Source organism: Linderina pennispora (assembly GCF_002104995.1).
Source record: "Linderina pennispora strain ATCC 12442 chromosome Unknown DL89scaffold_137, whole genome shotgun sequence".
In the NCBI taxonomy this organism is placed as follows: Eukaryota; Fungi; Kickxellomycota; class Kickxellomycetes; order Kickxellales; family Kickxellaceae; genus Linderina; species Linderina pennispora.
Genome location: NW_024468385.1, coordinates 519 through 14613, shown reverse-complemented (window position 1 = coordinate 14613; position 14095 = coordinate 519). Strand labels below are relative to the sequence as shown.

At 57.8% G+C, this 14095-nt stretch overlaps 1 protein-coding gene across 1 annotated transcript; it reads left to right on the top strand.

The window, feature by feature from the left end:
* The first annotated feature begins 13100 nt into the window (after positions 1-13100).
* Positions 13101-13619, top strand: DL89DRAFT_272831 (uncharacterized protein). Its single transcript, XM_040889019.1, has one exon. The coding sequence runs from the start codon at positions 13155-13157 to the stop codon at positions 13395-13397; it is 243 nt and encodes an 80-aa protein (XP_040739118.1). The 5' UTR covers positions 13101-13154; the 3' UTR covers positions 13398-13619.
* Positions 13620-14095: the final 476 nt, after the last annotated feature.

Below are 14095 nucleotides of genomic sequence, written 5' to 3'. Positions count from 1 at the left end.
AATGTGGCCCTGCAGACACTGGCCTCGCCTGCTCGTTCCGCCAAAGTCTCGCCGCATGGTTCCTCAGCATCAACTGGAAATTCGGAAAGCCCAGTCAAGGTATCTCCGCGCGATTCGGCAGCGTCGATGGGAGTGCGCAGCAATCTTGCAGTGCCAGGAGCCGAAGACGACAAGAGTTCTGTGCGCTCGATGGCCAATTCGTCGGGCTCATTCCCGTTCGACGCGCAGGCCGTGTATGGCCCGAGCCTAGAAGATACAAGCACTATGGCTAGCCGCAGCAGCATGGGCCGCCCCGAAATTGGCGTCATGTCTCGCCCAGTGTCGGCGAGTGCCAGCCTGATGATGCTCCAGCCTATGGATAGCGGCGACCTGGCGCAATCGAGCGGCGTGCGGTCGCGACATAGTCCGACGCCACATGACTCGAGCGCACAGCTCTTGGAGCAGGCTGCACAGCGAGCTAACCAGCCGCTGGCGGGCCACGTTACTGTGCCTGACCATTCGATCATCGGCCACAGCATCGGCATGACTGCCGACACCGAGGAGGGTGGGCACCAGGACGATTATGTCGGCAACACGAGCGTAAGCACAGCGCCAATAGCGCTGGTTTTCCCCAAGGCCAGCACGCCGCCAGCACCGACTGTCGAGCTTGGCCACGGGTTTGCGTCGGCAGAGTCTTTGCCTGAGGGCACGCACCCGCTACAGTTTGTGCCCAACGATGTTCTATTCCGCGTGCCGCTTAGTGACCACGCGCGTACTGCTCTGAATGAGCTCAACGACCCGCGGCTGGTGGCACAGTGGGAGCAGCAGCAGCTAGCGCTGCTCCGGCAGCAGTACTCCCGCTCGGCACACGACCGGCAGGAGGAGATGAAGCGCGTGTCGCAGTTCAAGCGTGGCCCGTCGAACTCGCTGGAGTCGGAGCAGGGCGGGCTCGTGTATGACCATGAACTGGCACTAACCGATGCGCCGACGCAGGGCATAACAAGCCGCGGCACCATCCGGCAGCTTCACAAGCGGGCACGCAACTCAGATGCATACTATCCAGTGTTTGACCTGATTCCCACCAGCCGGAATCGACCGGCTCCAGGCGCAGAAGAACAGCTGCACCCAGATGATGTTTCACTCGGCGGCAGCGCGCGGTCCAGCGATGCCAGCGTCAGCAGCCGCGAGCGCCAAGTGGGTGTTGTCGACGAGGCATTCTACTCGCCGACGTCGCAGGCATTCCCTGAGCAGACGATTGCTGCCAACGTGGGCGAAGCTGCCGATGAAGTGGCCGAGGAGTCATCGTCGGAGGTTATGATTGGCCCAAGCGGCCAGCCGATCCGCCGCAATCTTGTGCTGCGGCTGCGGTCCAAGTCCCTAGTCGACAGCGTCATGGACGAGCTTGCCACAAAGGAGCGCCACATCAGTGCACCGCTGCCAGCCATGGAAACCCCGCACTTTGACGACCCAGTTGTGAAGCACGGGGGCGTGGGCGCGGACCACTACGGCACAGTGCGGCCAACGGTGATTCCGTCGTTCGTGTCGCAGCTGGACGGAGTTCCGGCTGGTCCGTTCTTCAAGCCCCCGAGAGCATCCGAGCGCCAGGGGTACCTGTACATGCGCATCCTGAGCATTGAGGATCTGGAGGACAAGACCGACTCGGTGTACTTTGTGATCCGCAATGGCATCGACACACTGGCCACGACTCCGGTCAAGGTAGGCGGCGCAGCATCGGCCAACATCAATCAGGAGTTCCGCATCCTGACAGATCCGAATGTGTCGGTGACAATGTGGATGCGGTTCCGCAGCGATGCGATTATCTCCAACCCGCGCAACACGCCCATGGGCGCACGGCCGCGGGCGCGGGACCCGAGCTGCCTACCGCCCATGTTCAAGAAGCTGGTCCGGCGCAACACCCGGTCGCGCAACAACAACCGGCGGTGGAACTGCGCCCGCCCCGACGACAGCGACTTTGACTTCTCCAACCCGTCGTTCCAGTACATGCCTGGTGCCCGCCGACCTGGTTATGCGGCCAACATCCAGGCTGGACAGCAGCAGCCGCGCCGCAGCCAGGCTACGGTGCCGGACCGTGTGTCAAGTGCCTTTTTGTCAGGCCAAGGCGGCAACGGCCACTACTCGACCAAGAGCAGCACCAATGCCAACTATGCATCCGACCCGCGCTCGCTCAATGCGACTCAGGCACCGTCCAGCGTGTTCTACGATCCAGGCGAGGCGGAGCTTGACCAGTGGTCGTCGAACAAGGGCTTGGTTCAGGCCAAGTTCAAGGAGGAGACGCGCGGCGTGGCAGTGGTTCATGTGGGGGAGATGCTCGAGGAGGTATTTTTGAACAGCCTGGTTGACTCGTGGGATGTCGAGAACGTGTGGGAGAGCCGCAAGGGCGCGCGCCTTCAGCTGCAGCTGTTTTTCATTCCTGCATGCCCGCTGTTCAACGAGGACGAGCTGCCGCGCACGCTGGGCCAATGCGAGAACGCCATGGAGGTGTGCAACTTCCACAACAGCACGCTGAACTCTGGCTTCCTGAGCCAGCGCGGCGGCGACACGCGGTTCTGGCGCCGCCGGTACTTCCGTCTGATCGGCGGCTTCCTGTTTGCATACCACGAGGACACTCGCGAGCCGCGGTGCTTCATTGACATCAACGAGGCGACACGGGTCATTGACCACAAGGAGGAGCGGTCACGGCGCCTGTCGCCCCCGGCCAAGGGCGTTGCGCGTGGATTCAATCTGCACCGCGGGTCAACCCACCGCCGGAGCAACTCGGACTTTTCGGCGCGTGGAAACACGTCGCGGCCATTCATGCCTGCGTCAGTGCATGAATATGCGTCAGACTCGGAGCCAGGCGACAGCGTGGATATCGCTGACCCGGCCCTGCGCCAGTCGTCGATGCGGCGCCTGCGCAACCGTGATCGTGGCGCCTCGGATGTGTCGAGAGCGACCTTTGACTCTGCTCTCAGCAAGCCCTCGTCGATGGACTCTGGCGTTGTCAGTGGTGACTCAGTAGACGCAGAGACTGGAATCCAGCACAGCTTCAGCATCGAGTTTGGCAACCAGGGGTCGATCGAGTTCTACGCCGAGTCGGAGCGCGAGAAGCTTGCGTGGGTTAGTGTTTTGTCGCGTATGGTTGGGTGCATTCCCAAGATCCCGTCGTGGCTAATCAAGCTGCTGCACTCTGATATTGCAGAGAAGGTTGAGCACGGCACGGTGTCATCAGACTCGTCTATGGAGAGCATGGCGTACGGATACCAGCCGTTCCAGCCGGTTCCTGGACCGACAATGCGTCATTCGGCTGCCTATTAATAGCTGCCTTTTTGCCATCATATGTCATTAGTGTATGTTGTTGAAAATATATCCTGGATTGTGATGACCCAATGTGATATCATAAAAATCGACATTTGCTGCTGTTGCAGACAATAGAAAAGGTGAAAATAGAAATGAAACGGATGAGCTCCATTTTTGCAGATGTTTGAAAGACTGAGTGGAAAATGCTGAGAAAAACGAAACCCATGCTGACCAGGCCGGTCGTGTGTACTTACACTCGATGGTGTCGGAGACCTCAGTGACAGACCCTGTGTCTTGCAGAAATTTGACACGGCAAGAGGATTCAGAATAGCCTCCTCTCCATCCATCCAGAGGCTCAGTCGCTACATATCTGAAGTGCTTATCGATGCGCATCCGGTGGCCCCGCCGCTACACAGCCATACCCATGATCCATATGCTGGCATTAGGTATGTGTGATGCTTTGTTCTCTCAGCCACCCTAGATATTACGCCATCGAAATCTAGACTGGCAAGGGATTTGGGCCATGTGCTAGGACCGAAATCCGACTGTCTCACTTTTTCCAACTGGCCATTATGCTCAGAGGTCGTGCTGTATTTTTCAAAAAAAAAAAAAAAAAAAAAAAAAAAAAAAAAACAAGAATTGACGAGTATTCAGGGGCAGTTGGGAGGAGAAAAGAGCCAAGATATCACTTCATGGTCTTTTAATATCTCTCACTGCCTTGCTGCAAAAGAAAGGTACTGAGCAAAATGGAAATCGCATTTGTAGCCAACAGCACATGTGTTTGAAAGTGCGAACAGATCACGACTGGTGTGTCTCGGGTACGATGCACTTGTATAGACAGCCTCCTGCAGCTGTCTGGAACACGCTTATTCTCCAGGCAGTTTTCCACGATCTATATTGAATGTATGGAATATGCTATATGAAAGAAGGAAGGATGGATCGTCAGGTGAAAGGGCAAGTGCCCGTCTAAGTAGTGGCGTTGCTCACTTGGAACAGTATGAATGGCCATTGTGGTCTAATTTTATTGTGCGCATGTAGGATTGAAGGATAATCAGTAGATTGCTATCGGTGTGAAGAAATTAATGAAATGGGTATGTATGCTACCAGAAGTGAAAGCTAGCTGCTTCGGGTAACAGGGTTTTTACTGTCTGTTTGGATTTGAGCAGGGTTTGCTATGGACAAGGTGCATTATTACGCCAGGTCATAATTTCAATTAACAGGCATATGCCAGCCCACGAAAACATGATATTGATCGATTTTCATACATAAATCGGCCACGCTCAGCTGCTTAGCAGCAAAGATAAAAAAGTGGTATTCCTCTATTACATGGATGGATAGGCAATATTCACGCGTTTTCTATTCATTCCACTGTTTCGCAGCAACTCTATATTACATTTTAAAATTTAGCCTATATATGGTTCACATAATTGTGCTAATGCTGCATGTCTATAGGATAATTGGCTGGCTGGCAGCGGCTTTGGCGATGTATATCAGCTTGAAACTGGACGAGTAAGTTATATTGATGCTACTGCGTAGCTTAGCGCTGATAGCAACATCATCGCAGGCAGGATATTATATCACTTGCACCAAGATTAAACATGCAGTAGTCATAGACACTTGTTGTGTCTCGGGTACGATACACTTGGATAGACAGCCTCCTGCAACTGTCTAGAACACGTTTACTTTTCGAGCACCTTTCCACGACGTATATTGAACGTATGAAATATGCTGTATGAAAGAAGGAAGGAGGAATCACCAGGTGAAAGGGCAGGTGCCCGTCTAAGTAGTGGCGCCGGTCGCCCAGAATAGTATGGCCGGCCATTGTGGCCTAAAGGTCTTGATCCATGGGTTCCTAAGATCATAAGGATTTGGAACCACAACACTGTTACCTGTAACTCACCGGCTACTCGACATATCTGCAGAACCGTGTTAGTTGTGGTGCATACAGCATGCATCTGGGGATTGTTGATTCCCCAGATGTACTCGAGGCTGGAATTTTCTACATTGCATGCATGTTGCATCATGGGATGCACCCTGTCGGTTTTAGCGGAGAATTTTATGTTTCCCCCTGTCTTTGGCCAATTTTTCCAATTTAGGTATGTGTGAAATGTAACATTGTTTACACGGGTACAAGAGCCAGTCAGGTGCATATGCTGCTCAGGCAATTTCTGCGCAGCTATATTGCGCGCAATAAAAGCTGACCTGTACATGGTTCACGTAGCATCCTGCCTCACTGACCTTGGCTAGACTTAGTGTCGCTTGCTGCGGCAAAATGGTTTAGCCTATTGTAGACTCCACCCAGTTCTCTTCTACACGAAGGTTCTTCACCAACAAAAAGCCTGTGCGTTCCAAACATGGGATTCAGCTGCCGCAGCGGCTGTTCCTCTTTTGGGATTCAGTATGAAGAAGTAGTGACAACTGTCGTCGCAAGAACGACGAGTTGCCGCATTTGGAGGGGAGGTGAAGGTGATGGGCTGGCCATGACAGCATTGGAAGTGCGCGAAATACGCAAGCGGTGAATGTGCTTTCCTGTTTTGGAGGGAGTTGAGATTTGCTGGCGCGAGGCGGCGTGCTGAACGGACTCGGGGCCTAGCGTGATCGGTTGTCATCTGGGGAGCGATATTGTTGCGGGCGGGCACAGGAAAATAGCACGAACAATACCCGGTGGTCTGGCGGGGGGAAAGAGCAATAAATGCTGTTTTTGGATGGCCAGTTGCGCACTGACCACCCCTTCCACTGATGAAACAAATTCTTGCGTGAGGCAGCGCAGAGTAGCCAACTAGTCGATGGGAGATCGTTCTCTCCGGTCAGAGACAAGTTTTCTTGCCCTTCTGCTGAGCCTTTTTTTTCACAACTCCTCGTCATCCTCATGGTATTACACCACCTTCTATGTCTCTCAGTGAGCTTGGAAAAATTCCCCGCTCCGCGATGATGCAGGCTTGCCAAAGCAGTGTTCCTTTCGGGCTGATTGCCACCCATCCATTTTGCATTCTATTTGAGCAAATCCCTTGGTGTACCATTGGTGCTATAGTGAGCGGAGGGCCGCCTTGCGCTCCGTCCCAAGCGACAAAAAGCACGACAGTTTCCCTTTTGTGCAGATGCTGTAGCCTGGCCATGGCATGCAGGCGAGAAATAAAAAATTCTCCGCGGTTGTTGGTCCTTTTTTTTTTTTTTTCGCAGAAACCTGTTGGTCACCGTGCTGAGGGGGAGCGGCTGCTGAACGCGTAGATGGCTAGGATAATGGAATTGGTTGCGCCAGGAGTGCCAGGAAGCGCAAGCCTAGGTAGGCGATGCCAGTGGAACAAGAAAAAAACAGCGAGTGAGCGAGACTAGATCCCAGGTCGTCAGAGATGTCGGAGAAGGCGGCATTTTCACTGGTACCATGAAGCCAAGGATGTGGATTTGCTGCGTAGGCGCTTTGGGATACTCTGCAATCGAAATGGCGGTATATCTCCGGGTCTCGAAGCAGACCGTCGGCAATTGCCTGACAGGCTGCTCTAGCGCATGGAGGCAGGAAGCTTCTAGCAGACAGCAGGGGGTGGGCTGCCCGAGCCCTCTGGCAGAGGGGCAAAGGTCTTGCTCGCAATTAAAAGCGGTCACATCGCAGTGGTGCTGGTGATTGGTGGAACACAAGCACTATCTTCAAACGCTTTGCCGCATGAAGCAAAAAAACGCGCGCTTTTTCGGAGATGGGCCGAGCACCTTGCAACCTTTTGTCTCTGGGAGCCAGGCTATATAAAGGCCAGTGGGTTTGCGGCCGTTCAGTCTGCTATTTTCTAGTTCTACATCAAACAAAAACCCAAAGTTTTTTTCTCTCCCACTTCTTGAGCTTTTTTGTACTGCTAAACCATGTCTGCTCCCGCTTTCCGCCAGGTCGCTGCCGATTCCGCCGAGGTCGCTGCTCTCAAGGTTAAGACCAGTATGTATTGCTTCTTCAGACTCTCACACTCGTTGCGAGCCTGGATCGATGGAAGCGAACCAGGCTGCCCCTAACACTCGCACTGGGGATACTGCCTGCTGTCTCTCTGTACATCTCCCGTCACATCTGGCTGTCCTTTTCCCCTGCCTCTGTTCAGTCAGTGTTGTCCTGCAAGCTCTTATCTGTGCATCATCTATATGAAAATATCTGCTGCTGGTTGTCGTTTTCCGGAAAGGGCGTCTCTTTTTGTCTTGCTCGGGCGGGCTGTCCATCTCCTTGTCCCATGTGAGCAAGTGCGAACAATGGCTGATCCGGACTGATGAGGCGTTCCAGGAGGTGGGATGGTTGTGCCCAGGATGCCTGAGCTCCAGCGTCCAAGCGATGTGCACAGATCGAAGCGCGATAATGCAAGCCACCAGGGGAAGGATTGCTGGTTTAGGAAATGGCTCGGAGCACGCGGAGAACCTTGTAAAACTGCGCAATATCAATTTGTTGCTGCAAACAGCTAATTTTCTTCCACACAACTGTAGACCTCCTCAGCCAGTCGCTGAGCCCCAAGGTGATCTCGTTCACCGACGAGTTCTTTGCCGAGGCCACCAACCTGTTCAAGGACGAGGAGGCCGTGTTCCTGCCCGAGGCCTTCACTGACCGCGGCAAATGGATGGACGGCTGGGAGACCAAGCGCCACAACAAGAACTACGACTGGGCGATCCTGCAGCTGGGCTACGCCGGCACCATCTACGGGCTGGACGTCGACACGTCGCACTTCACCGGCAACCACGCGCCGGTGGTGAGCCTGGAGGCGGCCAACGCCACTGAGGAGGAGGTGCGCGCGGGCAAGGCGCAGTTCGAGGAGATCCTGCCCAAGGTCAACATGAACCCGGGCTCGCACCACTACTTTGTGTTTGAGGCGCCGACCAAGGTGTACACCCACCTGCGCCTGAACAACTACCCCGATGGCGGCATTGCGCGTCTGCGCGTGTACGGCCAGGTTGTCCCGCAGACCCTGGTGGCCTCGACCACCGAGGCTGGTCTGGTTGACCTTGCCTTTGTCGGCAACGGTGGCCGTGCGGTCGCGTGCTCGAACCAGCACTTCTGCTCGCCGTCGAACTTGCTGCTGCCGGGCCGCGGTAAGACCATGGGTGATGGCTGGGAGACCCGCCGCTCGCGCACTCCTAACCACAACGACTGGGTGGTCATCAAGCTTGGTGTCTCGGGCTACGTCGACAAGGTCGAGTTCGACACCTACCAGTTCTGCGGCAACTTCCCGCCTCTGATTACCCTCCACGGCACCGTGTCGTCGGAGGACATCCCTGCCGACGATGCCCAGTGGACCGAGATCATCTCGGGCGTGCCCCTGACTGCCAGCGCCCAGCACTTCATTGAGGCCACCGGCGGCAAGGACACTGCGTTCTCGCACGTCAAGTTCACCATGTACCCTGACGGCGGCATCAAGCGCATCCGCGTCAACGGCCGCGCTGCCAACTAAAGCGGGGGTGTGAAGAAGGGTGGTTCTTTGTTCTTGTAAGCCAATTTTCCTTTAGAATACCTGTAACTTTCTCCTTTTGTGTTTTTTTTTCCAAATGTCATCGATTCCAACAGCTAGCTTGAGTTGCTTCAGATACCAGCTTTAAAGTCAGTAGGCGGAGCGGAGAGCCAATATCACACTAGTTCCAGGTGCTTGTGGAAGATAGCGTAGCGCGCCTCTTTTTCTCCAATTTTTTTCTTTTTTTCGCATACACTATTTTATATTTTTATAATGGCGGAATACCTGAGCCGGGCAATGGCCTTTGCGCAGGATGCGGCCAAGCTGTCGCTGCGGCTATCTGAAGGACTGGTCGAGAACGCGCTTGAGTTCGGGCTAGACACTCCAGGCAGCTTCTACGACAATGCGGAATTCAAGCTGTCGCTGGTGCGGCAGGAGCTGAGCTCAGCGTCAGACAAGGACAAGGTGACAGCGCTGAAGCGGCTCCTGGCGGCGATAGCGAAGGGCCACGACGTGTCAGAGTATTTCGCAGATGTGGTGAAGAATGTGGCGTCGGGGAATCTCGAATTGCGGCGGCTGGTGTACATTTACCTGCTGCGGTATGCGGAGCAGGAGCAGGACCTGGCGCTGCTGTCAATCAACACGTTCCAGCGGGACCTGACGGACCAGAACCAGGTGATCCGGGCAATGGCATTGCGTGTGTTGTCAAGCGCCCGGGTGCGGTGATCAGCTCGATTGTGATGGTGGCGGTGCGCAAGAGCGCCGCAGACGGATCGCCGCACGTGCGCAAGACGGCGGCGTTTGCGGCGCGCAAGCTGGTGCGGCTGGACCCGGGGCTGCGGGAGGAACTGACTGGGGTGGTGTCGGGGATGCTTGGCGAGTCGTCGCCGCTGGCGGTAGGAGCGGTGATCCAGGCGTTCCAGGCGGTGTGTCCGGAGAAGACAGAGCTGGTGCATGGGCATTTCCGGCGGTGGTGCGGGATGGTGGTGGATCTGGACGAGTGGGGGCAGGTGGAGCTGATCAAGCTGCTGACGCGGTATGCGCGCACGCAGTTCGAGCAGCCGCAGGACGGCAAGCAGCAGCTGGATCCGGACCACATGCTGCTTCTGCGGTCGCTGCAGCCGCTGCAGCAGAGCCGCAACAGCGCAGTGGTGCTGGCGGCAGTGTCGGCGCATTACCATCTGGCGCCAACCGGGATGCTGGATGCGCTGGGCAAGCCGCTGGTGCGGCTTTTGCGCAGCAGCCGCGAGGCCGGGTATGTGGCTCTCAGCAATATTCTGCTGGTGGCGAGGCGGCGGCCGCAGGCGTTCAAGGAGCATGTGCGGAGCTTCTTCATTGCAGCTGGCGACGCGCGGTTTGCACGGCGGCTCAAGCTGCAGGTTCTCGAGGCGCTAGTGTCGCGCGACACCGTCAACACGCTGGTGCCAGAGCTGGCCAGCTACGCCAAGTCGCCGCGCGCCGACATCAGCATCGGCGCCGTGGGCGTGATCGTCGCCTGTGCGCGTGCAGTTCGCGAGACGTCGCTGGACTGCTTCCGCAGCCTTCTGCTGATGCTGGACGATGCGCGACCGGCGGTCGCCGACGCGGCAATGCAGGCGGTGGGCGTGCTGCTGTGCGACGGAACGGTACGTGATGCGCCTGCGCGGCAGGGCTCTGCGACGCTATACGACATCCTGTGCTTCCTGGCACGCAAGCTCGAGCGGCTCACCGGGGAGGTAGCCCGTGCCACGGTGTTTGCGCTGGTGAGCCGGTTCCTGGAATCGCGGTTTGGCATGCTCCACGCGATGGATGTGCTGCGTGTGGGCGCGCGCGGGTTTGCCGGCGAGGGCGAGCTGGCGAAGGAGCAGGTGCTGCAGCTGGCGGTGCGGCTCGCAGCGAACGACAAGGCGGCGGAGCTGCGCGCGTATGTATTCACATTGGCGCGCTATGACGTGAGCTTCCGTGTGCGCGACCGGGCGCGGCTTCTGCGTGCACTGTGTCCGCTGGGCGGCGACGAGGCGCATACGGCGGAGATGCCACAGGTGGCTGAGCTCTCCCATGAGCTGCTGGGTCTGCAGGCGCTGCAGGCGCGCGGCTCAGGCAGGCTGGAGAAGTACCGCCAGCCGCAGTACACGGTAGCGTCGCTGGCGCTGGCGCTGGACCGGCCGCTGGCTGGCTACGCAGCTTTGCCCGAGTGGCCGTTGGAGAAGCCGGCAAAGGTCGATCGCGGCCCGCCGGCCGATGTGGTGAGTAGCCGGGCACCAGCGGCTATTGCCATTGCGGGGCTGAGTGGGCGTGCGCGGCCGGCGCAGCAGGGCAGCGAGTATGCGACGCCGCGGAGTGTGGCCGACGATGACCTGGATGCGTTCCTGAACTCCGACTCGGACTCTGTGGGCGGGGCGCGCGTGGGCTTTGTGCACTCCACGCGCAGTCTACAGCGGACGGCGGTTGTGCTGCGACAGGCGGAGGTTCACTCGGATGATGATTCGTCAGAGGAGTCGTCATCGGATGAGTCATCGGATGAAGACGATGAGCTTGGGATGGAATCCTCTGAAGAGTCTGAATCCGAGTCCGAGTCTGGGTCGAGGGCGGAACAGAGGACGGAGCAGAGAACAGTACAAATGAGGAGTCAGAGGAGGAGCCAACGGACGACGAGCGGGTCCCGTTCCTGCCATCCGACAACCCGTTTGCCAGCACAGGCATGCCCGATCGCCCACCAGACGACCCATCTGCATTCGACGCCCGGCCACGCAGCGGTTCGCAGACGAACCCGCTGTTCGAGGACACAACAAAGCACTGGCAGTAGAAAAAGAAACAAAGACTCTTCAGCTACAAAGAAATTTCCCTGACATAAACTCTATTCTATTCCTCCAGCCCGAGACTGCGCCCTGCCGCCCCGCGGGCCTGATCCACCCACCGCTGGCTGCGCGTGCGCTCGACCTCCAGCCGATACTTTTCGCCAAACTCCTTGTCAGCAAACACACTCTGGCGCGCCTTCTCCTCCCGCCGCCACAGCGCCGCCAGCCGATCGCGCAATGGCGTGTCCAGCATCACTGCGGTCTCCAGCATCGTGTGGTTCTTGGTCAGCGCCAGGACGCCTGCCAGTTCCTTATTGCACTCGCGCAGCAGCTGCACGTCGGTCTCGCGGCCCGCCATCACCAGATCCATGGCCAGGAATACCAGACAGCAGAGACCCAGCAGCAGAAGCCGCGTATACGTAGCCGCGTCATGGTAGAACTCCGATGCCGCGTAGCCGTCTGGGCTCAGCAGCAGCGCGCCGTCTGCCCCGACAGCAATGCATATAGATCGGCAGCCCACAGAACGCCGGCGAGCGTCACCGCCCACACACGCCATGCCGGTCGCGACGGCGCCCGCCTGGTGGCCATCACCGGTAGGGTCGCAGCCCCCGCCACCGCCAGCACCGGCAGATACACCGCCAGCTGCAGTGCCACCGCCCTTTACCACATGCATGGCATCCGGAACACCAGCCAGCATGCCATGCCCGGCCGTCTCCAATACGTCCATGCCGCGCTCGCCAAACGCCCCGGCTCGAGATACACAGACTGGCCCATCCGCGCATACAATATCCGGTCACTGTCGAAGCGGGCAGAACCGGTCCACCCAGAAAGTCCCACTGCCCGTACTGGCTGCTCTGGTAGTACGAGAGCCGCGCAAAGTCGCTGGTGTGCTTTCTGCTGCTGCGTCGGTATGCCCGTGTCTGGCACTGTCCAAGGGCGCTGCTGCCCCAGGTGGCCTAGCCGCTTCCGCAGAACATAGCACGGCGCCCGTGATGTCGCCCCGAGCTCCTTGAAGATGTTTGGAGGCGGCATATACACTGGCCGTGTACAGGTAGAGCACTCCTGTTAATAGCAGGCCGCTGTAAACAACGTAGTCAGTGAGCGTCCGCCTGCGGTCCCGCACCAGCCCGTCGCCCCGGCTGCCCCGGCCGCCAAAGTATCGCAGGAGCAACACCGGCACGTAGCAGGTACAGCAGATACTCTAACATGTTCCATGTCAGCATTTTTGCGTGTCAATCGAGGCGAAAGAAAATTCAATTTTTTTAAATAGAGAAATCCAAGCTGAAAAAAACTGAAGCCCACTTTCCCGGCTTGGGCAATTACTGCTCTTAACTATCCCACAAAGCCCTGCAGACCGCCCTTTCGCTCACAATGCAGACCGAGTGCGCACACAGGGTCCGAAAAGCGGGTAATTTATTACCACCAGTTTCGCACATCTCTTGTACTTCAAATGGCCGTCCCACTCAAGCCCGGCCAGCAGCTCACACCCATCAACGCATTCCGCCCGTCCATGCGCGGCTTCGACTGCGAGGTGATCGTCCTCGAGACAGGTAAAAAAACCCCCACCCACCGCATACCTTCTCTCGCCTCCTTTTTGCACACGGCCTAACGTATTCTACCAGTAGCCGTGCCAACAACAACGCGCGACGGCCAGACCATCCACTCCTTCATCGTGGCCGACCGCACCGCCAGCGTAATGATGAACATCTGGGGCGACGACGGCAAGCACATCCGCAACGGCGACATCCTGCGCCTGGAGGGCGCCGAGGCCAAGCTCTTCAAGGGCTTCCTGCAGCTCACCACCACGCGCTACGGCAAGATCCGCCGCGTCGGCGAAGACACCATGGTGTTCCAGGAGTCGCCCAATATCAGCAAGATGCTGTGGGTCACCGAGGAGGAGTCGCGCGCCATGGCGCCCAAGGAGGAAGGCCAGTGCTAGTTATTCTTGGTGAAAAGTCCTAATGTACCCTTTGCTTTCCTTGCTCCCACCAAGTCCTCTGTGAGCTCGTCGTCAAACAGCTCCCTGCTGCACATGCTCACCAGAGCCAGCATTCGGCTCTGGCTGACCCCCGCCAGCATCGCGCACCGCCCTATTACCAGCCCCAGCACCGCTACCGCGTACCCGGGCTGCAGCGGATAGGGGTACCAGGCAATCAGCTGCCCGCTCTCCAGCCCCGCCCGGCCTCCAGCGGCTGCGCCAGTCCGCCGAACTGCCGCATGCGGGTGCCGCTGTGCGCCGTGCCAGTGCAAGGCATGCGGATCGGCGTCAGCCGCTTCTCCAGCTCCGCCATCTGTTCATCGCTGCTGCCGTCTCCCGTCCGGCAGCACTGCCAACCCCCAAGGTGTCCAGCAAGTGCTGGTATTTGCGCCCCAGCTCGCGGTACTTTACGTCCGTTATCGATACCGCCGCCCGAGTCGACATGCGCCGCGAATACTCAATGTACGCCTCAGCCGCTCCTCATCCAGCGTGGCCAGCGCCGGATACACGCTAACTGCCGCCTCGCGCTCCCAGTCCCCACACCACCGGTCCAGGAACTCCTGCAGCGCTGGGAGCCCGCATGCAAACTCTGCCGTGTCTGGGCTCGCCACACGCTCCACCTCGTCCAACCCGTAGTGCAGCTGCAGCGCAAGAACAAT